The following is a 27,796-nucleotide window of genomic DNA, read 5'->3' as shown; positions in this document are numbered from 1 at the left end:
TGCGGAACTTTCGTGTTCCAAAAATCTCTCATAAAGAGTCGGATTGTAATATTACAAGACACCGACTTATATAAGTGATGCCATAGTAATCGAAAAATTTCCTTAGGTTTCGAGGAAATACCTAGCTGAGCCCACGAAATATCATTTGATATTTACCAGTCGCTGTTCGGTGTAGGAAAACATCGTGAGGAAACCGGACTAATCCCAACAAGGCCTAGTTTTACCGTGTGGGTCGGAAGGTCAAATGGCAGTCGCTTTCCTAAAAACTACTAGCCTACACCAAATCTTGGGATTAGTTGTCAAACGGAACCCAGGCTCCCTTGAGCCGTGGCAATATGCCGGGACAACGCTAGGAAGAGGAAGAAGATCTCCGTGGCGCTGACGGGAGCGGCTCCTAAAATTAATGCAATAACTCGAAAAGTACAACTGCAGCTTAGACGAAAAATCCTGCGTAAAAATCTCAGAAATCAAGGTTTTGTATGGTAGGCGTCTGTTTTATTGGGCCGATTTTAGCGTTGTTTGAAGTAACCTAATTCTTATAAAAACAAGAATAACAAAAAAAAAGTAAAACGTACTATCAGCCGTAAAAGTACAATTGCTCCATGCAGCTCCAGCATCTCCCTGTACAGACACAAATACTGGTAATATAGAAGTCATATAAAAAAAATCATCTAGGGGCAAAATCCAGAGGAAAATGTCGAGAACGTTTTTATGGAAAATGACTAATGATAATGATGGAATGATATTCCCTCTTAAGCTTGTATAAGCCTCAAACGAGGGTAGCATATTATAAATGAAATTGCCAACGTTACAGTCGTTAACGCTCCGTAGCGTAGCGTAGTCATCTCTCTCTATCACTCTTCCATATTAGTGCGACTGTGACAGTTGCGTTTCGTTCGCCACGGAGCGTGAACGATATGCACGTTGGCTACGCGGGCGTATTGCCATAGTGGATCAATTCACGATCTACTCCTCCTTCGCTTTCTAACTCCTCCAAGTACTCTACTTTTTATAGTCCTCCGTAGGTAATAAAAAATACAATCATTGATTGATCAAAGATCACCCATTGCGACATATGTTCAGCTGATTTGAGTCCTGCCGTTTCAATGGACGTACAGAGATCGTGGCAGTCGAACGTAGCTGGACAGCTGCCGCGAAAGTCGTACGGGCGTTTTAAAGGCCGAACTGAGGTTTACAGCCGTAGCGAGGACTAATCGGCTAATTCATTCGGATTTTTCCGATTCCGCATCGACATATGTGGGGGAACCCTAAAGAGATTTAACGTCAGGTTGCAAAAACTTGGCCATAAGAATGGATATACATATATCCCTATAAGCTCCATACTTGATGTACTGTACCACTTGGCATCTTAGTGTGATCCGACTCTGAAGATTCCCTACAAGTGTTTCTCCTGTCCCGTGGTTTCTCTTACCCCACCTGAACTCATCCTAATTTATGTACTACTTGTAGTAATAGACCAGCGACTTCAGCGACATCAATCAAATTCAGTTGATTTAAATATCTTAATTGACAGATTGAAGTGATGGAGTAGACAACAAATGATTCGAATTTTTATTTACTTCCGTACTGGTTCATATTCTGTTAAAATTATAAAATTTTTTGAATGTGATATTACCTACACCACTTTATCTCTTTGAGCTCATTACATATAGTGAAACATTTAATAGTGACAATTCCACCATATTTAATACCTGAATTCGTGAAATTGAAATGGAGTGGAATTTAAATACTTATTATTCGGCGAATCATATGACAATTATTTTTATATAACAGCAGATTTCGTTTCGTGATTTCGGGATCGGCCCCATAGTAAAAGTTGTTCAGTATGGCCTCCATATTCAGCCCTCAGAGTATGGTCAGCCATAACAAAAAGACCCTGTACAATGCATAAATGCACATAAATGTTACACAATGGCAGTTTATGCTGCGTGCACGACTGTCACACCACCTATCATCCGCAAATCTACCGGATAATGTCAAATCACTACCTCTCTCTCTTCTCTTATTAAACTTCTCTCAAACTCAAAAACTCCTAAACAGTTTTTCATACGGTTTTCACCTATCGATAGAAATATTCTTGCGGAAGGTTTAGGTGTATAATTTATAAAGGTTTTTTGTAAAATTGATTGAAATATGACGATGTTTGCTAACTATGTCGAAAAAAATCACGTTGTCTGGGAGCTTTCATCGAAAACGCTGCCTAATTCGTTTGAGCTATAACAACACAATGTATGGTAGACTTGTTTCTCTTTCATTGGTCTATAAAAAAGTTCACGATGGTGTATGACTATCTTTTAAGGAAAATGTACTATGCCCATTCATAACATGCAAAAGATCACATTTTAGGTAATATGTGATGTGATATTTGCAAAGCTATTTACATGGATACAGAATTAATCATTATGAAATTAAATATTATTAAGCATTTCATACAGATTATAATGGTACCTTACACCGTACAATTTGAATGAATATCTTAGGAGTTATCGTAAATTAAATATTAAATTTCATGCATATAATTTGTACGTAATGTTAAAGATGCTAACCTTTGTTAGTCCCAAATTTTACCACCGCATCGCATGCGCTGCGATCGCTTTATTATACCCCCACCATGCACTTCGCACGTAGCCAATACGAGTAGATATGTAGTGGGATCATGCCCTAAAGTCATTACGTACAGTAGACTACATACATATGTATATGTTACCTACTGTGAAAACCCGTTTTAGGGAAAACGCGTTTTGACTAAAAACGGGTTTTCACAGTAGGTAACATATACGTTTCTTCACCTTAATCCATTGCAATAACATGAAAAAATGTATACATGTTTATAAACTCGACTCTATTTTGTGACGCATATGTGTCAATAATACACATTTATAATATTTAAAACTAGTCTGTCACGATCAATTATTTACAATGACCGTCATTAGGGACATTCACCAGCGATCCCTCAAAGCTTGCACTGCGGGATTGTGTCCTGTCGGTTCGGCAATTATATATCGAAACATGTCGACCTAAATCTAACCAAAATAACGTCAGTGACCCGTCAAAATATTTTAATAATTATGTTCAAGTCTCACGGGAGTATTACCCGGAGCCACGGAACGCTCGTGCACGCTCGACGCTGACGCCAATCGCGATATTTTTAAAGATAAAAAATTTAGTTTAAGCCAATTTATGACGGTCGGAGTCAGCATCGTGCGTGCATTTTGTGACCGAGGTGTGTAAGAATACCTACACTACACGTTAGGTTAATACAACTATAACCAATGAATTTTTTAGGTGACGGGCGTGGTGGGTCGAGCGGAGATGCTATCCTCCGTGTTCTTCCTCGGAGCTATACTGTGCTACGCTCGGGCTGCAATCAAGAGGAGATGTACAGGTAAGTTATCATTTAACACAGACATATTGTTAGTGTCAGTGGAAGCCGTACGAGCCCAATTTCAAAGAAAAACCGCAACTCCATATGCAGTTTAGCCATTTGGCACACGCATAATAGAGGTCGAAACAAAATTTTTGACCCGCAGTTTCTAAAAAAACTCCCTTCGGAGGGGAGTGCCGAGTATTTTTTTTAAATGGGAAAACATTTTTTTTTTTTTTCAGAAACCTATCGTATATGGTATCGTATGAAAGGGCTTTCTGAGGCGATTCTAAAAATATACGCGCATCATTACATTTCTGTTTTTTTTTAATTAAATTAAAAGTAATTTTCAAAACATACTAAGTTTGGACTCCTCCAGATACGATATGGCTGATTTGTTTTTTGTACAATACCACAAATGATACGGGATATCCGAATACCTAACCCAAAGAAAGCAATTTAGAAATCATTAAGTAGTACCTATCTTTTTTTTTCAATGTTATGTGTCACTTTGTAGACACAGTTCTACTTCAGTACCTATTTTAATATATACGGTATATATTAATACTAAAATAATACGTAATATCCATATATCCAACGCGGAATACCCCTTTAACCCTTTTACTGCGCCTTTTCGTCAGTTGGTATAGTTTGTTTAGTTTTAGAATCGCCTCAGAAAGCCCTTTTATATGATACTACACACGATCGGTTTCTGTATTTTTTATTCATACAAAAAAAATGACTGCACTCCCCTCCTAAGGGATTTTTATTAGGAACTGCGGATCAGAAATTTTGTTTTGATTTCTAGTATGCCTGTGCCAAACGGCTAAACTGTACATCAATTTGCGGTTTTTTATGCGTACACCGTACACTAATAGTAATAAGCCTTATAAAGTTATTTTTCACGTCAGCAGCTCGAACAAGGGTAAGTTGCTGCTTAAAAACAGTGCGCAAAATCGCATTTTGCTCACCGAGTGAGGCAAAATAACATTCAAGTGACCTTTAGATTCGAATGTCATTTCAACGTGCGGGGCCTAATACAAGTTCGAAATATTTGGATTCCATGAAAACATGAGTGAAATAGTGATCCGTGCGTCTGGATTACATTTTTTCAGGTTGTATTTTTTGATGGCTGACTGACGTGAAAAATTTTGTGTACTACACGAGATCAAAGTTATTTACATCTCGTGCGCTTTTGAGTCCCTTACTACGCTCAAGATTATAGAATCTTTCGCTTGCACGGGACTCAAAACAAGCACTCGAAGAAATATCAAACTTTGCTCTCTTGTTGTACAAATAACTATTCTACATTTCTCCTACAGATTTTGAAGACCAAATAGACGTGAAATAATTATTGGTTTTAAAAGGGGGCAGTGTTGTTGTTTAACCCCTTGTGCTAATATTGAAACCCAAGCAAGTGAATGCTACTAAATATTTATCATTCGAAATCATCACTTAAAATTTGCATAAACAAACAAACAAACATTTATTCAGCAAATAGGCCACAGGGGCATTTTTGCATATCAAATGTTTACAATCATAAAAATAACAAAATACAATAACAAATATGGAATCAATTAAATATTAGATACTTTATTAGAGATGTATACAGTCTCTAAATGTTGAATCACACAAAAAAACTGATATAAAATACAAACAACAAATACTAAAATTATTTAGATATGTAAAAGTCTAAGTGTCAGATATAAAATATAATTTAAAAAAAAGATCACTATTATATCCTTATAGATGTAAAGAGTCTCCAAGGATTGAATTCTTTATTAAAAGACAAAGAATAGCAATCTAAAGTATCAAATACAAATTTGCTGTTTTTAAAGAATAATGAAAGCCTTTCCGAGCCGGTGTGAAAACATATATTTTTGCAACAACAATAGTAACTAAGTACGAGCACCTACGTCTCGCATTATGATTCCAACCACGTCAAGGCTACCCGCATTATACCAGTTTATTTACCTTTTAACTAAACAAATACGAATCGGGTGACAAATGACCGTTGCTATGACAACTAATTCACCAGGGACCGGTGTTTGCGCCATTACTCTGTTTGCCTTAGGCTAACTCGCTTATGAATCAGTAAACATAACATTTGTCGAAAAAAAAAGTAGACAACGTTAGTACACCTATGGTACACCAATGTTCCCACGTTCCCAGTAATCATTTTGACCCTATCCTCATAGTTCATTTTGTACATTCACATGAGTAAAAAAATTATTTCTGTTTAGTGCCAAAATTGAACGCTTTGAAGTATACAGTACATACAGCGTGTATTTTTGATACGGCCACATGATCAAAGGGTAGTTAGTTTAGGCTTTAATGAACACACTTTCATAGGTTTTATAAAAAATGGACGGACGGAATGGTTCTTTTACAATATGGTTCTTGTACAATTATATTTACAAACAAAACAACCTCTTTAAAAAAATCAAGACGGAACTCGGACTATGCGGTCGCTCCCGGATGAACGGTTCTTACCAACAAATTGTATACTAAGCGTAAAAGTTTTTCTTGCTGCATGTCGGCCTTACTTAGAAAATGATATAGCAATTACCTTCAATCATAACTTTGTTTTGTGGTGGTAGTCATTTTTAATAAGGAAACTGGAAAACTGTCACTGTTACTGGGGTTTTATTATTATTATTGGGGTTTGTGGGCCTTTGAGTGCCACGTCAAGTGATCTATTGTGACAGCCCTTTAAAGTTCATTACTGATGCCCGTTGAATCCAGGAAATTCCAGATTCTTTGGGCCGTAATGTTCTGTACCTCATAGGGTTGCAATACGTGCCGCCCTAAGTGGGTACTTCTTTTTGACATTAGTGGTCCACAGGAACAGAGAATGTGCATTTCAGTCTCCTCTGACTCCTTGCAGAACCTGCATGTCGCATCTTGTTTCTTCCCAATTTGAAACATGTGTTTGTTCAACTTACAGTGTCCAGTCAATATTCTGGTCACCGCGCAGGTTTTTGAGCTCTAAAAGCAAATTTGTTGTTGAACCCTTTGATTAGAGCTTTCGAGTGTTCTTGTCCTTTGACGAACTTCCACCAATCGATTGCTCTTGTTTTTTCTAAGTTGCTGAGCAGAGAATATGCATCCCGTTTTGTGATTCCACAGAACGGTTCTGGGCCGACCAGGGGTGTGTCTGCGCCCTTTCTAGCAAGTTTGTCGGCTTCTTCGTTTCCGTTAATGTCGGAGTGCCCTGGTACCCATCTAAGTATGACTTTGTTGGAGTTAGCCAGTGTATTTAGGTTTGTTTTACAATTCTGGACTAGTTTTGAGTTTGACTCAAGGGATTCTAGTGCCAGCAGAGCAGCCTGGCTGTTTGAGTTGATGTAGATATGTTTTGTGGTTTTTATCCAGGTTAATCTCCGCACATTTGTTGATGGCGTAGACTACTGCCTGGAAGATTAAGGCCTGTGTGCCCATGCTGGCGCTAGCTCTGAACTTAGGTCACTTACCATAGATCCCACATTGTTCATTGTCATACTGGGGTTGATTAGGTGTGGCGAAATGCATAAACATTACACATTATTATTTTTTTACTCTATTCGAATAGCGTATTTAATGCTGATTCTAGTTATAGATGCTTCAATATATAGGTACTTTTATACATAGCTAAGCTTAAATAGTTGTTTTTTTAATACCGCGTCGGTGGCAAACAAGCATACGGCCCGCCTGATGGTAAGCAGTCACCGTAGCCTATGGACGCCTGCAACTCCAGAGGTGTTACATGCGCGTTGCCGACCCTTTAAAAACCTGTACACTCCTTTTTTGAAGAACCCCATACTGTATACCCTCGGGAAAACCTCGGCAGGGAGAGCTCATTCCACAGCCGGAGCGTCCGAATTTGTAATATTCTCTAAATCCGCCCTGACCACCCAACGGGGCCCCGCCATTTTTACGTTTTCGCTGCCGCCACTTGAAGGATTAATGAGTTTTATTAATGTTTTAATTACTTATTGCTCCTGAACTTTGTCCTCCGCAAGGCTGTCCACATAACGTATGATGATTAGTTTACACGAGTCGGTTTAATGCAAAGCTGAAGTACCATCAATATGATGCAACCTCAGTAACTCGAATAAGAGTAAGTAAATACTTTGCTGCTTGAAAACAGTGAGCATGATTCGTTTTAGCTGCGAGAGTGAGACAAAAATTGGAATTCTTAATTAATAATCAGATCACTTTGATTCATTAAGTAGATTAAATTTCGCTTTCTGCGGCGGTAACACGGTCGCATTGTTATCGCCTGTCACCATGCCTGTCCCGTTCTAACAAATATATAAGTGCGAAAGTGACAGGCATATGTAGTGATAGGCGATAAAAATACAACCATGCTGCCACAGCTAGTTCGACTCTGACTTTGAACGGACTCGGACTGGGACTGGCACTGCGGCTGGAACTAAACTTGAAAAGGGAGTGTGGACTTGATTAGGAGTGGTACTGGTATTGGGAGTGGGAATGATTTGAGTTGTTTTATTTATTGTCATAACGATAAATTACAGTATAAATTATTCTTATGTTAATCTATATGAATTTACATTATAATCGTCAATGATTTGGCGGCAAGCAAACATATAATTATAAAACGTCAATAATAATTATCCAAAAAAACAAAACAAATTCGAAATTACCGTCAAATTAAAAACTAAGAAACAAAGGAAACAGGAAACTTAAAAGAAATAATGGAATACATGTCAAACTAAATATCTAGATATTACATAATGATCGTCATTAAAACTAAGACCAGTAATAATTAACAATAGTCTAGAACAAATTTCATCTAAAATCAATTTTACATCAACTATACCTAACTCATAACATCTTTATTGCTCATAGAGTACAATGAATACAGACCCTGTAAGGGCACAGCAATTTATTCTTATACTATAAGTACTTATACTTAAAACTAATATTATTAATTACATTGCACAGCTATGTAGGTAAAAATAATTATTAAAAAAAAACTAGCATTCTATTTTTTCGGAAAGGTATCTTCAAAAAACTCCTGCAAAGAATAATAACTTTTATCTAATAAATAAATAATGTTAAACAGTCATTATAATTTTAATTCCATGTATTTATCCACTGAATATAATGGGTTTTCCAATAAAAAGTTCCTCAATTGACGTTCGAATGCTTCGTGAGATATTTCAGTTCTTAATTCGGCGGGTAAACGTTCGTAATAAGTTGGGCCTATTACTCGCGGATTCTTACATGAAAGTGCCATGAGGCGCGGTACTGTTCGCAATCTCAGTCGTTCGCTTCGCTGCCCATGACTTGGACACGTTTGAACATAGATAAGTTTTTACTCACGAACATCAGAACTTGAAACATGTATAACGAATAATGCGTCATTATACTATTATTTTTTTAAAGTTTCTTACAATGGTGCATTGCTTTAACTCCAGCCAGTAAACGGATCGCACGTTTTTGGAGAATTAATACTCTCTTTGCATCTGTGGAATTTCCCCAAATCAGTGTACCGTATGACATCAAGGAGAATGCGAATGATATTGGGGGGTATGGGAAATAAAATACGTCTGGAACTCTTAAGTGGGAGTGGGAATGAAAGCGAACGGAGGGCTGGAGGAGGAACTAGGACAAGAGTGAATGAGAGTGGGACAGGTAATTGGACTTGTAATGCACATACTTTAATATAAAAATAAAACTGGCCTAACGATACTATCCGGTTTGTGGCTAAGTAGTTAAGTACCATCTTACCATTCCGTTTGACTTTAACTTCTAAAGAGACCGGATCCAGTCCCAATATACGGTTCGTTTTATTATTAATAAACGCGCTGTTTTGAATGACGATCTGTGCTACGTAAATAAAATAGATCCGTTCTCAGATTTACAGTTTAAAAGCTTTTCATTTAATCCACTTTGAAACTGTGTTTATACAATCAGAATAATATTTATACTAAAAAAAGAACATTTCGAATTGACATTTTAATAAAACCGCGGACGCCGCATAGTTATACACAAATGCCGCTTTTCGAAGCGTGTAAACAAAGTTGTAAAGATTTATGGGGTTCGAGGAAGGTTTTTTAGCAACTAGGTAAATTCGACACGCCGGAATCCTAGGAGGTCGCGTGTTCGTATGTCCACTTTTCCATTTTTCCTTTACTCACTTTTTTATTGCTGTTGCGCATCTTTAGAGGGGGCGAACACAAAATTGTAGTTATTATACTGTTTACACGTTTTAATCAAGGGCCGTGGAATAAAATCACACGAAGACGACTGTATTTGCAAGGGCAGACTTCAACCAAAACCTTAATTTTAGTATAATAATAATTTTTAATAGAAAAAAAAACGACTACTCAAAACAGTTGAAAATGCCATTTAAATTATTTACAACCATAGTGCATCACATATCAATTACAATTAGCCTCTAGGGCAATAGCTAATAAGCCTTAGAAAAATCTTTTGAGGCCAGGCTTCTCTGTCCAATGCCGTTGACTTCAATGCTCTGGCGTTTCTAGGACGTAATTAAGAGTCACATGAACTTGGTCGCCGCCATACAATCGGAGTTACGCTCTCTTTGTAAACCGATTGCTGAAATAACATGCAGATTGGAATGAACATTCAAGAAATATTGTTCATTGCTAGAAATTTTAATACAATTACAATTTTAAGCAACAAAAACGAATACCAGATAGATATATGGTACTTAAATTATCATGCCAAGTTTCATGTAATTTCAGCATGTCGTTTTAAAATGAGAGCGAAACTTTGATTGTATGGAAGCGGCTTATTGGTTCTAGTGACTCTTAAAGTACCTAGAAATAAAATAAAGAGTGGAACAATATTTCGTTTCAGGCTGGCTCTACGTGGCCGCGTGCGCTGCGTGCGTGGGTGTGGCCATGCTGTGCAAGGAGCAGGGCATCACCGCCACCGGCGTCTGTGTCGTATACGAGCTCTTCGTGGTGCAGAAGGTGAGCCTGTGATATACTCTTCTGGCAAATTGTTGATGTGTTGTGCCCAACTCTGTTAAAGTTATATAAAGATACGCGAGTTTTGTTAACAATGCAGCTGTGTGGAGTTTACGTTATCCCGTCGTATATTTTACCTTTATTTACAATATAATAATATTTAAGGAATTAAATATCTAAACTATAAAACTTAAAACCTAAATCAAATACTAATCTTAAAATAAATAAATTTATACAAACTTCCTCCCGCGGCATGGTACCGTAGATGCTGACAGCATTCCACAGCTGTCACGCTATACATCGTTGAGCGAGTAAGCTGCCAGGTCGCCACTGTCACCCTGGCAGCTTACTCGCTCCGTCCGTGACGTCTCCTATCCTTCTCTCATATCCTCACATGTGCTTGTGTATGCTTGTTCCATTAAATCTTAAAACGATTAAACGGATTTCGTTAAAACTTTCCAATAATGGCTTAGTCCAGTAAAACATCTAATCGTGTTTACTTAAGTATTAGTATTCGTTATACTAATATTTTCAAGAGGGTTAAACAGGTGCTCGCTAAAGGTTCGTACTTGCATACGGGAACCAACATTTTAAATATCTTAATAGCGACAGGCTTACAACTTCCTTTTTATTAGACTATTTATTTAAATAAAATAGAAAGTCAGTGGAGGATCCACTATCCTCCTTACTTCTCCCATTAAAAGCACCTGTAATTTTCTGTTAGTGAATTTTTCGATAACATCTTTATTTTCTTCCAGCGTCGTAGAACCGGCGGTGGCAGTCGTTGGTCGTGGCTGGAGGCATGGGCCAAAGGGTCGGGTTGGGGCTATGCGTGCGGCGAGGCCGCTCGGCGAGTCGTCACCCTGTGCTGCGCTAGCCTCGCCCTGCTGACGGCCAGGCTGCACGTGATGGGCGCTCAGCTGCCCGTGTTCACGAGATTTGATAATCCAGCGGGAGCCGCTACTGCACCTGCTAAGTTAGTTTCTAGAGCAAGCGTACGGTCAGGCTCCAGACAAGTCTGCGCCTGCCACATGATTTGGTATACTACCATTAATTCCTGATCCTGGCATCCCTGGTGGAAGCATGAGGCTAAGCAGCGCTGTGCGTCATCACCGTTAAATTGCATCAGCCATATCGTGCTAATTTGCCGTCAACCACATTCAACCCTGTTGGCAAGGTGGATCAACATCTGGTCTGGAGAGATGGATGTTTTCTCTTGAATATATATAGTTTAGAACACAGAAAAGGGGTTGGCCTGTGAGTTTAGAACCAACAATTTTTCCAATGCAATTTTCTTTTTCCAGGCATTTGACTTTCGCTTACCTGCCAGCGCTAAACGCGTGGCTCCTCGCGCTGCCCGAAGCACTGTGCTGCGACTGGACGATGGGCACGGTGGCGCTGCTCGAATCGTGGAAAGACCCCAGGAATCTGGCCACCGCGGCCCTGTTCATCGGCTTGTTGGTCACCGCTGTCCACGCGCTGCGGACACGATCTACTGCTTTGTCTATGGTTAGTATCTATCCTCTACTAAGCAGACATTGTAATTATTTTTTTAAGTAGGTATTACGAATCTTTTTGGTAAAACTTGCGTTCCGTTCGTTTTGAGTCCATTTCTTTATTTGAGATTTTATATTGGCTACGAGTTTTGAAATTTTCGACGTTTCACGATTGAATGTGAAACTAGAAATATTAATATTTTCCGTTGTTTTAATAATTACCGTTTCCACTACCACAATCAACTATGGAACAGTGAAAAGGTACCTAATGTGCCCTTTCATACCTAAGTAGGAAATGAATAACGAACAAAGAAAAAGTTCCTATTTCGATGTTAATTACAATACTCGATTATGAAAACGGTCTAAAGGTTCTAAATTGTCAATTTGCTATCTTTAATGAGACTGTTATTGTTTGCTTTATATTCGCCGTCAATTAATTACCGGCCATATTTTGGTACAGTCGCCATTAGTCATATCGGATCGGCCGAGGTGCTGAAAAATATCTGAACACGCACTCTAGCTCTTTGACAATAGAGGCGTTATCAGATATTCGTATCAGCAACTTGGCCGCTCTGATATATCTGATGGCGACTGTACATTAATCGACCAGAAGTTACCATAACGACAATTATTAATTTCTCCTTTAAAACTTTAGACACTCAGACACATTAAGAGAATTGATACCTTTTTCCATAAATGGAAAATCATGTTCACAATTATAAATAATAATTTCAATTTTAATAATAATGTTCATTTCAGGGCCTAGCGCTCCTGGTTCTCCCCTTCTTGCCAGCATCCAATCTCTTCTTCCCGGTGGGATTTGTGGTGGCCGAGCGCGTCCTCTACATGCCCTCGATGGGCTGGTGCCTGCTGGTCGCCCACGGGTGGCGTCTGGCCGCCAAGAAACACGCCAAGGCGGCCGTGGCTGCACTAATATTTCTACTCTTCGCCTTTAGTATCAAGACATACGTCAGAAACTGGGATTGGAAGACGGAATATTCTATTTTCGCTTCGGGGTTAAGGGTAAGTGTGAAGTGAACTTAAATAAAAAAGTACCCATAGACTAAAAGGTGTTAACTGCGACCACTGTGTTTCGTAAGATGGCCGCTGAAATTAACCGATTTTTTTAGTTTAATTTCTATCTCGCTCTTACACTTCTTGAAACTTTAACCAGGGCGATGTATAAAAGCTAAGATAAACATATCTGTTAAATACAGATATGTTTAGAATCTGACTATCGGCAAATTTATGATGATAATTTTTGAGTAATAAAGTAAAGGTAAATATTCCAGGTGAATCGCAACAACGCCAAGCTGTATAACAACGTTGGGCATGCTTTAGAAGCGGAGGAGCGATACACGGAAGCGTTGGAGTTCTTCAACACGGCCGTCAGCGTCCAGCCGGACGACATCGGCGCCCTCATCAACGTCGGCCGCACCTACAACCATCTCGGCAAATACCAAGAAGCCGAAGAAGCCTATCTCAAAGCCAAGTCTTTACTGCCTAAAGCTAAACCCGGCGAGTCGTACCAGGCTAGAATAGCCCCCAACTATCTAAGCGTGTTCTTGAACCTTGCCAGCTTGATATCCAGGGATGCCACTAGACTGGAAGAGGCAGATATGTTGTACAGACAGGCGATCAGCATGAGGTCGGACTACACTAGGGCGTATATCAACAGGGGCGACATTTTAATAAAATTGAATAGGACGAAAGAAGCGCAAGAGGTGTATGAAAAAGCTCTTCTGTACGACAGCGCTAATCCGGACATTTATTACAATGTAAGTTCGTCTTTTATGTCATTGTAACGAAATTTTATGGTAGTTATCACTGTTGTAATGGCTTTATAGGTAAATTAGTAGGGTAAAGGCACCACTGATAGTTCTAACATCTTTTTGTATTCAACAATATACACAATTTTGGAAAACAATACTTTTAAATTGGCATATTGTTTGAAACTCAAGCATTCGCTTAGGTAGAATAATTATATCTCTTTATTAAATAAAACTAAATTGAAACCACAACCGTCATCCAAATCCACAGCGCAGGCTTCGTCAAAAGCATAGGTAGGTACTAAACAGAATCCGCAACAAACTTCGTTCGTTCGTCTTCGTCGTTTCGCTTTGGTTGGGTTCAGGTACCCGGCTATCCAGCTCGTCAATAGGTCGTTTCAATAGTCATTTGACCAATAAATACATGACTTGGTGAATATACAATACAAAACCTCTTTATTGCACAACTAAAAATAAATATATAAAAGACAATGACAGAGGTAACCAACGGGATTACAGGAGCCTAAAGAGCTATTTCTTCCAGACAACCTTTAATAATGCTGTTTTTGAATAGTGTATTTTGCGCCCACTTCTTCATAGCAAAGATTTCTAGCTTATCCTCTCGGGGACTCGAGCTCCTATCTATAGACAATCTCTAAGTCCCAAGTGTTTTCGACTTTTCTACATTTCGTACTATAGGTATCGGCATTAGAGCTGAAATCACGCACACAACATCAACATCATGCAACGTCATAAATCAAACTAATGGCAGCTAGATTTTGAAATTAGTGTTCTTTTTTCGTACCGACAGTAAGTTGAACAGGCAACTGCAAGATGGATCAAAAAGTTTCTTCCGAGGTTTTTTTTGACTTAATATCACATTCACTCATTCATTCAAACTGTTTTTGCGATCATTACTTCTAGCTGTGTTTCTAATCATTCACCTCAATTCCCTTGGCGATACCAACCTATAATCAACTCTTCTACCGACGATCGCGTCGCGTCCGCGGACTCCAGGTTGAAAGTCGAAATTGATGTAAAGTTGCAATGTTCCAGCTGGGCGTGGTGCTGCTGGAGCAAGGCAAGCCGTCGCAAGCGCTGGCGTACCTGGACAAGGCGCTGGAGCTGGAGCCCGAGCACGAGCAGGCGCTGTTCAACTCGGCCATCCTGCTGCAGGAGCTCGGCGTCGCCGACCTGCGCCCCGTGGCGCGCGAACGCCTGCTCAAACTGCTCAACAAGGCCGGTGAGAAAAAACGAGGTTAGAATTGATCATTAATTGATGTGGTAACCATGATGAAATTATCTGTTAGCCATCCATGCAACCATTTTCGGTCGCCGTTACGACACGTGTCGACACATTTTGCGTCGACACCGTTTTTCGGTCACAATTCTGGTCACCGTTACCACACAGTTACCAGAAATGGTATGGATGGTGCGTGTATCGATACAAACGCGCGTTGACGGCGCGTGTTTTCTTGTCTGCCGGAATTCCCCCGGGTAAAGCCACCTGTGCTGGGTGCGAGTGAGTGCGCTACACGATGCAAACGCCCGTTGCAGGTGCGTTAGCATCGCGTCTGTATCGCTACAAACGCCCATTACAAGCGCGTCTGCATCGATTTAAGTGTACAAAGGTCTACAAGCTGCGTTAGCAGTGTCTGACTTGCATGTGTGTGTATCATGCAAAAGCATGTAAAGGCCGTTTTCATCACACTTGCTCGAAAAATATCTTATTTCAAGCAGGTGTACTGAAGGACAAAGACCTATATTAATATAAGTTTACTATTTAATTTGACGTATTTATTTAGGTGAAACAAAATTATGCCCTAATAAGAACTCGCCTGTGGTTTTTCCGGACCGATACGACCTTAAAACTTTCAAGAAAACAGCGCACTTTCATCTTAAAGGCCGGCAACGATCCGTCTGCTCGTTTGCCTGAATTTTTGTATAGACATAGGACAGTTTTTATTTTGGAAATCATCCCTTAAGAGGGTGAAGAATGATTGCCATTAGATTTCGATGATGACAGATGTATGGTATAGTTGGTATTTTATGGTATGGTATGGTAGGTTTGGTATTGAATGTTATGGGATGGGATGATTAAGTATGGTATGGTATGATATTAAAAGAATATTATATAATATGATATGATATGAAAAACAATAGGCCAATAGCAGTATTAACACTTATACCATTAATATCCAAAATTCTCGAAAAGGTAATTTACAACAACTTGTACAGATATTTTCAAAGCAACAATCTACATATTCGCCAATGAGCAGAATGGTTTCGAAAAAACAAGAACATCAACATGGCTATTTACGAACTGATAACGAAGGTACTTGCCAAGATGGACCAGTTTCAGCCAGCCAACTCGGCAAATATGGAATCAGGGGTAACGTATTAGAATCAATAAGAGCGTACCTTAGTAACAGAAAACAACTGACACTCGTATTAACCTAAAATCGACGGTGGAAGTAAGAAGAAACCGTTTATTCATCTTGTCTTAGAGATATTAGATACGGGGTCCCTGGGTCCCTCAAGGGAGTATTTTAAGTATCTCCCTTCTATCGTCCTACGAGTAACAAAGCACCCAATAGTTATATTTGCAGATGACAGTATAATTATCTTCTCTGATACTTAATCGGATACTATAGTAGGTATCTGAAATAGATACAACTTTAAAAGCAACCATTGAATGGCTTGACAAGAATAACCTTCATGTTAACTTGTCAAAAACATAAATTATGATTTTAAAACAGAGATGTAATAATCAATTGTTCCCAGAAGCAAAATTTAACAACTACACAATTTCGGAAATTGACAATACAAGATTCCTAGGTTTAATATTAGATAAGAATCATTCCTGTAAACTTGAAACTGAAAATATTTGCAAAAAATTGAGAAGATATTCATACACATTGTTAATGTTGCGTGATATAGGAGTAGTGGACCAATCAACAGATTTAACTGCTTATGACGCATATGTTTTCTCAACGCTCAGATATGGAGTTATTTTCTGGGGTAACTCCACTAATCGCGAACTAGTATTTCGAGCACAGTAAAGGTGTTTACGAGCCCTGTGTGTGCTTCAATATCTGTAATCATGTAAACCTTGTTGTGTTGTGTGTACTTTACCGAGTTGGAAATTCATACGTTTCCTAGTTTACTCGAAATAGCTTTATTTGTCAACTTAAATACTTCTTTTCAAAAAGTGTTTTAGGAAAGGCACCAAAAATGTATAATAAATTGCCAAAATTAATTCAAGTTAAAGAGGGCCTTAAAGAGTTTAAACAAGCCTTAAATAGTACATTACTATAGAGGACGGGAAACGAAGGGTTGCAGGCCAAGTAGATATAGACGGCCGAGCGTAGCGAGGTCGGATAGGGAGACGCGGCCGGCAACCCCGTTTCCCGCCGAGATTTGTATAGTGCTTTTCTCAAACTTGCAATGAAATAATTAAAAAAAAATAGGATGATGATGATGATTGTTTCATGTCCTAATGTGATAGGTTATTCAGTGCGTGGGGTATTGAAGGGGAACAAAAATGTAATTATTTTGGCGCTACCACGCACGCCATTACGCTTTTTTCTTTTCTTTTTTTTTCTTTTTTGTGTTTTTTGTTGTTACCGAAAGTGGAACGAAAATTTGATTATTTTTACGCTACGGCGCACGGTTTAGGAGATACAGCCCTATAAGATTTCTGCGTGACTAAAAAAAATAAAACTTTTTGGGGCTGTATCTCCTAAACCGTGCGTCGTAGCGCAAAAATAATGAAATTTTTGTTCCCCTTTGAATCCCCGAAGTAATATTTAACAAACACAAAAAAGAAAAAATAAACACAAAAAAGACAAAAAAAATGAAAAAAGCATACTGGCAGAATTTGCTTATAGGTTTTTTATAGTTGAATGCCAAGACATGCCATTATTTGGCGTTGAAAAACAAAAGAAGGTTTCCTTACAGGCCTAGGTGTGTAAGGCTGTATGGAATTCCTTTACATATCATCATCACTCATCGCACCTGATATGTACTATTTCCGGACCTAATTTGAAGTAAGTCATGTCAACATTTCATTACCAGTTTGAGAAAATTATTGTTATTTTAAGATTAGTTTAGCATGTACTCTTAGGTATTTTGATGTTAGTATAGTCGTATTTTATGTCGTACGTCGTACGTTTATGTAGTACGCCGAAAGGCACACCACGGACCATGGTTCAATTACCTAAACTAACATCTTATGTAACCCATGATGTCGAAATAAATGAATCTTTGAATGCATCCATTCATAACAATTACTAACATGTGATTGTCACGTTGTGTGATGCCTACATAAGCTAAGTACCTTCATTTCTAACTCCACGCAAACGAAGTACGTAACTAATACATCATTTTATATTATAGTATATGTATACTTTAGGTAACTTCGTATGTCGGATAACTCCCAAAATCAGATGAAAATCACCCGAAATTCCAACATAATAAGAATCCCTTTTGAAGCGTTGGAAGCGCTGGTGGCCTAGCGGTAAGAGCGTGCGACTTGCAATCCGGAGGTCACGGGTTCAAACCCCGGCTCGTACCAATGAGTTTTTCGGAATTTATGTACGAAATATCATTTGATATTTACCAGTCGCTTTTCGGTGAAGGAAAAACATCGTGAGGAAACCGGACTAATCCCAACAAGGCCTAGTTTATCCTCTGGGTTGGAAGGTCAGATGGCAGTCGTAAAAACTAGTGCCTACGCCACATCTTGGGATTAGTTGTCAAGCGGACCCCAGGCTCCCATGAGCCGTGGCAAAATGCCGGGACAACGCGAGTTACGCGAGGAAGAAGAAGAATCCCTTTTCGGAATTGTCCGACGATTTTCGGCATTCGGAATATACCGAATACACCTTCCTAATTTGTCTTTGATAATATTCCCACTTTTCTGTAAAAAGTTAGTGTGTTTATATATGGTTTTAGTCGATTATTATCATACGGATGGATATTGATTTATGAGCACGCATTAAACTATTGGTACCGTCTGACAATCCTTGATTTTCAAGAGGTGTCTTTTATTCTTATTTGTGGTCACAATGTTTCGAACAGTTCGGTAAAGTTACGACACATTGTGTATAGATTTGGTCACAAACTGAACGCAATGTGTATAAAAATGTTTCAAACCGAAAAGTGTACACACGGCGACCACACTTAGTTACTGAAAAAAAAAAACCGGTTGCATTGTGTGCACACTGTTACCACACGGAGTACTTATTAAAACTGAACACAATCGCAAAGTGTACTAACTGTTACGACACTCTACCACATACCTGACATTTTGTTACTACTTTGATGATACTGCGATCGGAATGGTTATATGGGGCACATCCTAAAAAAGTCATACCTATCCTTAATTACCATATCATGAAGAGATCAATTCTAAAATGGCATTTCATGAAATGATTAAAGTCCATGGATATGACCACTAAATATACCGGTGAGGCCTGTAATTGGAGCAAACTGACCAATATTTGTTCAGATACTTTAAAAAATAACTTGTTTTGATTTTTAACACACTTTAAAGTTTATTCTAAAGCGAGGCGTAGACTAGGTAGAAAGAACTTGCATGCAATTTACGTTATATTGCCGACTACTAAGATAAACTGCATTCAAAAGTTTGATCAGATACCGCAATGTAATGAAAATTGCATGTAAGTTCTTGCTGGTCTAAACCTCGCCTAAGATTCATGTATTGCGAATTCTGTTATGTTTGAAGTGTGACAAGCAACGTCAATTACACTGATGACAGTGATGACGTACAGTGAAGATAAAGTAAGTCTAAAATCTTCATGTTTTTTTAAAGTTATTGAACAAAAGTGTCATCGGTGCGAACGAACATTTAAGACATGGAGGACTATATACTTAGGTCATACAGAAAGTTCCTGGAATCTTTTTTTTTTATCAAAAAATATCCGACATAATTTTCATTTCATTTCATTTCATTTATTTCTTGCAACCATGGTATTTACAGGATGTTCATTTAATTTACCAGTACATACATGGACCCTACTAGGGTGTAGCAATGTTACACTTACATCTACGAATATACAAATATTATATACAACTTAAATCATAGCATGCAATTTTTGAGACATTTCTAATCAAATTAAATAGACATTGTACTTAGCTATCACAGGCATTATTAACAGATATTATTATTACATGTATTTAGGGTTCAGTTTCTAAGAATTCCTGCAGTGTATATGGGCACAAGTTTATAAGGAACAGCTTAAGTTTATTAACAAAGGTAGTATATTTTATTTGACCTAAGATACTTAAAGGGAGTTTAAAAGGAGTTTTCAAACAGCATTCCTAAAATACAAATCATTACCGAACAAATTGTATCTAAAAATAGACAATAAGTTATATTTTCCACAAACAAACATTTTCGTGATTGCGTGACCTGTAAATGGCGCATTCCAGAAAATTTCACTTTTACCCACGTACCTATGTATAAGTTATTCGTTCGTGTTATAGGCCCCACCACCGGGTGCCGATAGTCGCCGCGTTTAGTGCCGGGGGTCTGTATACCGATACAGAATGGTTTTTGGGGGCACTGTTTTTGGGGCTGCTACTAGATCCCATTCTACTACGCCAAAATGGTCTTAAGAGGCCTTCCCTAACTTTTTAATGACGGATATTGGCATTTACAGACTTTGGAAAAAAAATATTATTTTCGATATTTCTTGTTTATGCCATAGATCTACGATTTACGAGATTTTCTGTCAAATTTCAAAAGTCCGACGGAATACAGAATAATTTTCTTAAGTATTGAATTCAGAAATAATATGTAAATGCGTAAATTATTTTAATATTTTTCAATTAAATAAATTTTATCTTATATGCTATCTTATTTTATTTGCTTTTGTAAAAGTATATTCCAAGATATTTTCAAGTCTGCAAAGATCGACCCAAGTTAAGACACTAGAAAAACCACAAATGATCTTTAGATAGTCTGTCACCTTTTTTTCGTAATAGGTAACATCGTTGATATACTTACTTATAAATAAATAAATAGTTAACATTTGCGAGTTGATTATATATGTACTCCCCACTTGTCGCCAGTAACGAACGAGCGCGTGCAGTTCAACCTGGGCATGGTGTGCATGGACGATGGCGACGCGGCGTGCGCCGAGCACTGGTTCCGCGCGGCCGTGCACCTGAAGCCGGACTTCCGCTCCGCGCTGTTCAACCTGGCGCTGCTGCTGGCCGACCGCCGCCGCCCGCTCGAGGCCGCGCCCTTCCTCAGGCAGCTCGTGAGCTTCCACCCCGACCACGTCAAGGCGCTGGTGCTGCTCGGAGACATCTACATCAACTCCGTCAAGGATCTGGACGCCGCCGAGAGCGTACGTTCACTTTTACTTTTTACAGTCGCGCGTCGCACGCTCGAATCATTCCTAAAGTGACTCGTACGACACCACCCAGACTGGGGAGCCTAGACGAGATGACATTTATTTATCGACAAACGCCAATTTCAAAATGAGAATGTTGATGTCGGCAAACTACAAACCGCAAGCAACCCTTTGGACCTGCAAATGCGGCTCTTCAAAATATCCAAACAATTAACACTTGCAGGGCTTAGACCGGTCAAATCAATGTTTAAGGCTCTGAAATTCCTAAAAGTGAAGATTTATACGGTGGTCGGTCTCTTCTCTTCAAAAGTTTGTCGACTCCTAGAATACATAGTTAATAATAATAACCATTCACCCTTGTAAGTTGTAAGGCACATTGGCTCGATTTTAACGTCAAAAGCAGGTCATGTAAACTTGTAAAGTAACTAACCCTTATTTTACAACTGATTGTAATATTAAAATGACTTGTCAGGGTCGGGAACCATTATTCGGCTGCGGAACAATCACCTCTCCTTCAAACAGCCGGATCGATGTAACAATATTCATTAGATATACGATTTCAAGCCAACATGGTTATCATATCAAGGTCGGCCGGTTTTTTAGGGTTCCGTAGTCAACTAGGGTAGGAGTTTCGGATGACTGTCTGCCTGGCCGTCCGAGGCTTTGCTCCGTGATCTTTAATGCTAGAAAGCTGAAGTTTGGCAAATATGTATAAATCAATCATACCGACAAAATGGTAAAATAAAAACTAGAAAAAATAAAAAATTTTTTAGGATAACTAATCGCTTCAACCCTATGGTGTGGGTTGTCGTTGGATAGGTCTTTTAAAACGAATAGGGGTCTTCAACGACTATTTTTTTGATAAAGCGAATATTCTCGGAAATAATCGCTCGAAATGAAAAATATTGTGAATAAAAAAACAACATCGACAAATATAAATACAATTGCAAATATTAAATCAGAATAAAGTATTATAATTAGGCACTTAGAGATTGTGTCGAATTAAAAAAAACTATAATAATAAAAAAACACAAACAGATAAAAAATATATAAAATCATAGGTGTGTCTCTAAACGTCACTTGCACCATCTCACTAACCCAAGGATAACCGGTTAAACCTGGAGTTACCATGGTTGGAGATGGTGCAAGTGGCTCTAAGTGTCAGAACTTAAAGAAAATATAGTTTATCAAATTATCCTTAGAGATATATAGGGTCTCCAAGAGTCAAAATCCTGTATAATTAAAATATTCATTATAAGAAAAGAAACAAACGAGAACCGAATAAAGTGTCTCACTGTAAATATAATAATAATAATAATTCAGCCTATATACTTACGTCCCACTGCTGGGCACAGGCCTCCTCTCATGTACAAGAGGGCTCGGGCTATAGTCCCCACGCTAGCCCAATGCGGATTGGGGACTTCACATACACCTTTGAATTTCTTCGCAGATGTATGCAGGTTTCCTCACGATGTTTTCCTTCACCGAAAAGCTAATGGTAAATATCAAATGACATTTCGTACATAAGTTCCGAAAAACTCATTGGTACGAGCCAGTATTTGAACCCACGACCTCCGGATTGAAAGTCGGACGTCATATCCACTCGGCTACCACCGCTTCTCCTGTACACTGGCCACTGTAAATATACTTAAAATTAAAGTTACTTAGGCCCACTTGCACCATTCCACTAACCCCGGGTTAACCGGTTAAATCTGGAGTTACTATGGTGATCAGTATAATTTGACACTAGGTAAACGGTTTAACCGATTAACCTTGGGTTAGTGGAATGGTACAGACCAGTCTTCATTAAAAGCATCCATTCACGAGTATAACACGTATCTCAGCCATCGCCTCCCTCAAGCTTCGTTCGGGAAAACGGACGCCACCATTAGCAAAGGTGATAATGACCGTTTGTGCTCTTGAGGTCAGAAACTTGAATTTAACAAGAACATTTTGTCACTATTAACATATAACAAAACCCTTATTTAATGCCCTATGCCGTTTTCAGTAGTCTACGGTCAATACTATCGAATACAGGGTATTTATATATACAGCGGGCTGCAAAATTGCGCGGACACATTATGAATTCATCAATCATAAACATTGAGTACATCAGTAACAGGATTCGGAAAGTTATTTGGATTTTTAAAATTCTAAAACAAATTCCTTCCACTAATTTGCTTATTAAGTTGTATATTACCCTTGGACAATCTATTATGTCTTACTGTATACCAGTCTGGGGCGGTGGCAATAAAAGCAAATTTATCGAAGTTGAAAGAGGGCAAAGGTGCCTAATTAAAGTAATGCTCTCTAAGCCACAACGTTTTTCTACAGAAGAACTATATGGAAACACAGGTCTACTCTCTATGACAAAGCTATATATTTTAAGAACAATATTAAAAATTCACCCTTCCATTAATTACAATCCCCCCGTTAGATCCCGAAGAAGAACAGTAAGAGTTATACTAGTACCATTATGTAAGTCTGCGTTTGCAAAAAGGCAATATGAATCACAATCGGCCAGACTTTACAACGCCATCAATAATTATTTATCTATATATAACCTGACATCACATAAATGCAAAGTGACAGTCACAGAAAAACTGCATTATTTCTTTTGCAGTCTAGATGTATTGTAATGAAAATAATAGGATCACATACCCATACACACACGCACACGCATGTACTTACTAGGGGACTCCATTAACTGTATCGTCAGAACGAAATATTTACCTAAATAAATAATTTCTCATTTTCATTTTTCATAAAGCGGCCATGTAATTTTGTGCCCGGCTATGTGTGCGCGTGTCACCCCGGGAAAGCGGCACGAGCAACCATGCCGAAATAAAGGGTACACTTATGAGTACAAATACATAAAACTGTAAATAGTCCACATTCGATTAAGAATATGAACTGTCTCGTACAGTGCTACCGGCGCATCCTGGAGCTGGAGGCCAACAACGTGCAGGCGCTGCACAACCTGTGCGTGGTGGCCGTGGAGCGCGGCGCGCTGGCGGCGGCCGAGCAGTGCCTGGCGCGCGCCGCCGCGCTGGCGCCGCGCGAGCGCTACATCCGGCGCCACCTGGCCGCCGTGCGCGCGCGCCGGGCGCACGGCCACGGCCACGGCCCCGGCGCGCCGCCCGCCGCCGCGCAGGTGCGCGCGCGCTGGAACTACATCCCGCAGCAGCCGCCCGACCCGCAGGACGCCGACCCCGAGTAGAGCCCGGCCGAGGCGTTCCGTTGACGATCAGGGTATTGGAAATCAAAAGTCGCTCCGCTCTCTCCGAATTCAAGGTGAAATTTGCTAATGACGAGCCTTCGTCTCTTCCGAATCCTCCCTGTAAAAATCTGTACTTCTCGGTATTTCTATGTGAGGGGACCAGTCGATTAATAGACCGCTGGTGTCGGTGAACTAGTCGCCGGAGAGGACTCTCTGTCTATCTTTATAATTAATGCGAGGTCGGAACGTTAAAAAAATATGAGACGAGACTGAGACCTCGCTAAATTAATGTCTTCGAAATATACACCCCGTTTCCGGAAAGAACATCTCACCGACGAGCGGTCGCAATTTGTCTCGTCTCTCTGTTATACCACTTCACTATTTGGTTTGCTTTACCTATTAAATTTCACTGTTGTATTTGAACTCTAAATTATTATAATCATTGCAGTGTTTTGGCTGGTATTATAAGTGATTTATTGATTTCAAAGAATATTGATTTGCATACGACACCTTAATAATATTGTTAATAAGTACTTAAAGTTGGACAAGCTTCGTCATTAGCCCGGTATACGGTATCTGTGCGTAGTTTGATTTATAATAAATGTTTATAGGTATAATAGATGGGATTTGTATCATTCCAATTATAATCTATTTAACTTTGTCTAGTCAAGATGCAATCGCATTTGATATTATTTTGGACTTATTTTGAATGCATTTACGAATAAGAAGTGATTTAAAATGATTCACTGTTGTAAAATGTTAAACAACCTATGCTTGGAATAGACGTTGGGAGTAGCATTTAGATGAATGTGCCCCGCATTAAGCCACCCCATTTTAATAAGGCTATATATACAATAAATCTAGATGAAACAAGTTTCAGTCTCAATTCTTATGAACATATTTAATATTAACTGCATAATAAAACGGCAAAATGATCAATGATAGGACTTCTTTTACACAGATGGAAGTAGCAAAAGCGTTTAATGTATTCATAGAAAAGTACTTACGCAATTTGATTCACTATACGCGAAGAATTCAATCAGAGACAGAGATATTAAATAGCTATTTCATTTATAATTATACATTGGTCTAAGTTTTGGGCTTGTAAGTTATAACCGGCATGTGGGTAGCTTAGCCAGAGCTTACTTTGCGGCAGCTGCGATAAGATACGGAATTAAGTCTCTAAGGTCAGGGTCAGGCCAAATATGGTGAGTACAAGGGTCGAATTGCGAACGATCGGTTTGGCGACCTGAATAAGGTGCGGTACAGGACGAGGTGGTAGGCATGGAAAGAAAAGACCTAGATAAGGTTAATTATTTTCGTAAACGCAAATGTTACTGTGTAATGAGTAAATTAAGTGAACCACCGTTGTTAGATTTAGAAGTGAAAAATGTAATGTTGTTCATGTTTTAAGATAAAAGTAACTTTTGTAAAAACTGATTTTTTACAATGTCTTGAAACACTTCTGGTGGGAACTCTGTAGGGTGTCAATGATTTGTAAGGACCCCGAATATTATAAACTATTTGTCGTCAAAACGTTTATTTTTATAAAATAAAATGATGTCTCGAACGAGTCTACAGCGTGTTTTATTTTCTATTTTATGCCGTTAATCTTAATATTAGTAGGTACAGTAGGTACCTACAAGGTACAATCGAGGACTGTTGAGCCACTTGCCACTATTCGTAACTCATCCGTGCAATACTAAAGAAGATAAGCGAGGAGGAAATTATATACGATAATACTGCCTAATTAAGAACATTGGCAAGTAACTTGACAGTGCACATTTGTGAAACGAAATGAAAGAACGTGTCGTGTAAAAGTTAAACTATATTGTTTTGTACACTGTACGATATTCAAAACAATATCGCCCACGGGTTTACACACAGGACTCTTACAAATAGTTAGTTTCTGGAATTGCTTAAATAGTAGGAGAAGTAAGTGCAGTGAGTATGGACTTTTGTCTCAGGCGATGCCGCTTTGGCATGATTGCTCCTTGGATTGTACCAAGATGGCCCAATGCCCTAACCGCGAGATTAACATGGCTACACCACAAAAAGGGGGAGGCCGAAGGTCCAGTTCGCGCTCGGTCTAGTTTGGTATCATTTTCGTATAAATTAGGATCGAGAGTCATTTCGGAATTAGAATTATTATCCTTTCGTATGCGCCTGTCAAAAATTTGCCATTTATTTAGCAACCATGACATCTTCATGTTTAAGTTGATTTTGGTTGAATATATATGGAGCAGATCTACTCCTAAGCATACCAAAGGTTAATTTAATAAATGAATGTCTATGAGCCAAGGTACAATCGACCAAGCGGCGTCACATGAAACAGATGCATACTGCTCTATACATTTCTGCACTTACTTCCCACTATTACTGTCTCTGGAGTTCATTCCACGTTCCATCGCGATGTTAACTAATTGAAGATTTCAAATTTATATGCAGTGAGCAATTGATATCTCACATTAGATACATCTCAACGGAATCAGGAATTTTCCAACAAAGTAGATTTTTAAAACAATACATGTTCACAGTGTTCATATTGAAACTAATCTGGTATACAAGCGAAAACAGGACGATCTAGCGTTACTCGAGAGACTTCAACAATATAAATTAAGTACTATCACGGTACACAGTCTCTATTTTCACAATTTTAATAATTAGAACATATGTGTGAACATAAAATAATTTTCCGTTTCACTCTTCAGAATATCAGATTCTAGAAATAATATATCTAAGTGTATAATAAAGGAATATAATTTAACTATTTACATTTTATTCTCACACATGTCCGCAGTCACCCGCGTCCCGATACGATAACGACTATCAACTTACAAATATTCATTATATTTTACTTAATTTAACCCTTCGTCTAAGCACTGATCAGTGCCAATGAATATAAACCTATTGTATTAAACAATGGATTTAAATTCATGTGCACTGATCAGTGCTTAGACATACGAAGGGTTAAACATTTGTTCCTGGCATTATACAATAAAGTACTGCCTTGACGCTCGCAAATATAAGGCCACACCTTCCAATTTGACCTTTAATTTAACGTTAACATAAAATCAACAATCAACTCATATCAAAAACAATGGGAAGGGCTCGTATCAAACTCCAAATAACTTGTTGACACTAAAGGTTCTAATAACAACGCACTGGTATTGGTACTTAAAAATTACAGTCCTCATTGCGATATGAAGAATTCAACAGCCGTGATGGGGTTTCACTCTTAAAATCAATCAGTACACAATCCCAAAATTTGACAAGAATACAATCAACAAATACCACATGGTACCCGAAATTTGGGTAACTAAGCAAACCCACGTTGCGGTAGCATAAGTGACAGGACAAGTTATTCAGAATTAACTAGAGTAAACTGACCTTTGTTGGCATATATATATATATCCGCTTTACGTATGCTATTTCTAATACTGCTTATGAACTTAAAATAGTAGTTTATGTGACTGCTACATTGATGAAAGGCATTAAAACACAAGTGTGGGTGTAAGAAACGAACGAAGTGAGTTTCTTAAAAGGACCAAACGAGTGTTTTAATGCCTAATTATGTAGAGTTACATATACTAG

At 38.7% G+C, this 27,796-nt stretch overlaps 1 protein-coding gene across 2 annotated transcripts in view; it reads left to right on the top strand.

Annotated features, from left to right (window-relative positions):
• Positions 1-25,778, top strand: part of LOC133517187 (protein O-mannosyl-transferase Tmtc3) — a 215,209-nt gene extending 189,431 nt beyond the window's left edge. The window contains exons 4-13 of one of the 2 annotated variants that reach the window (XM_061850389.1): positions 3,307-3,406; positions 10,220-10,335; positions 11,091-11,308; positions 11,637-11,841; positions 12,588-12,851; positions 13,121-13,606; positions 14,654-14,840; positions 20,696-20,976; positions 23,909-24,073; positions 24,137-25,778. In XM_061850389.1, coding sequence (XP_061706373.1) covers positions 3,307-3,406; positions 10,220-10,335; positions 11,091-11,308; positions 11,637-11,841; positions 12,588-12,851; positions 13,121-13,606; positions 14,654-14,840; positions 20,696-20,976; positions 23,909-24,073; positions 24,137-24,202 — 2,088 coding nt within the window. In that variant the 3' untranslated portion in view covers positions 24,203-25,778. Of the gene's footprint in view, positions 1-3,306; positions 3,407-10,219; positions 10,336-11,090; positions 11,309-11,636; positions 11,842-12,587; positions 12,852-13,120; positions 13,607-14,653; positions 14,856-20,695; positions 20,977-23,908; positions 24,074-24,136 lie in introns of both variants that reach the window. The other variant, XM_061850388.1, reaches the window with a different exon arrangement.
• Positions 25,779-27,796: the final 2,018 nt, after the last annotated feature.

This window comes from Cydia pomonella, chromosome 4 (assembly GCF_033807575.1).
Source record: "Cydia pomonella isolate Wapato2018A chromosome 4, ilCydPomo1, whole genome shotgun sequence".
NCBI classification, from domain to species: domain Eukaryota; kingdom Metazoa; phylum Arthropoda; class Insecta; order Lepidoptera; family Tortricidae; genus Cydia; species Cydia pomonella.
Note: the sequence above shows the minus strand (reverse complement) of the source record. Positions and strands in the feature narration are given on the sequence as shown.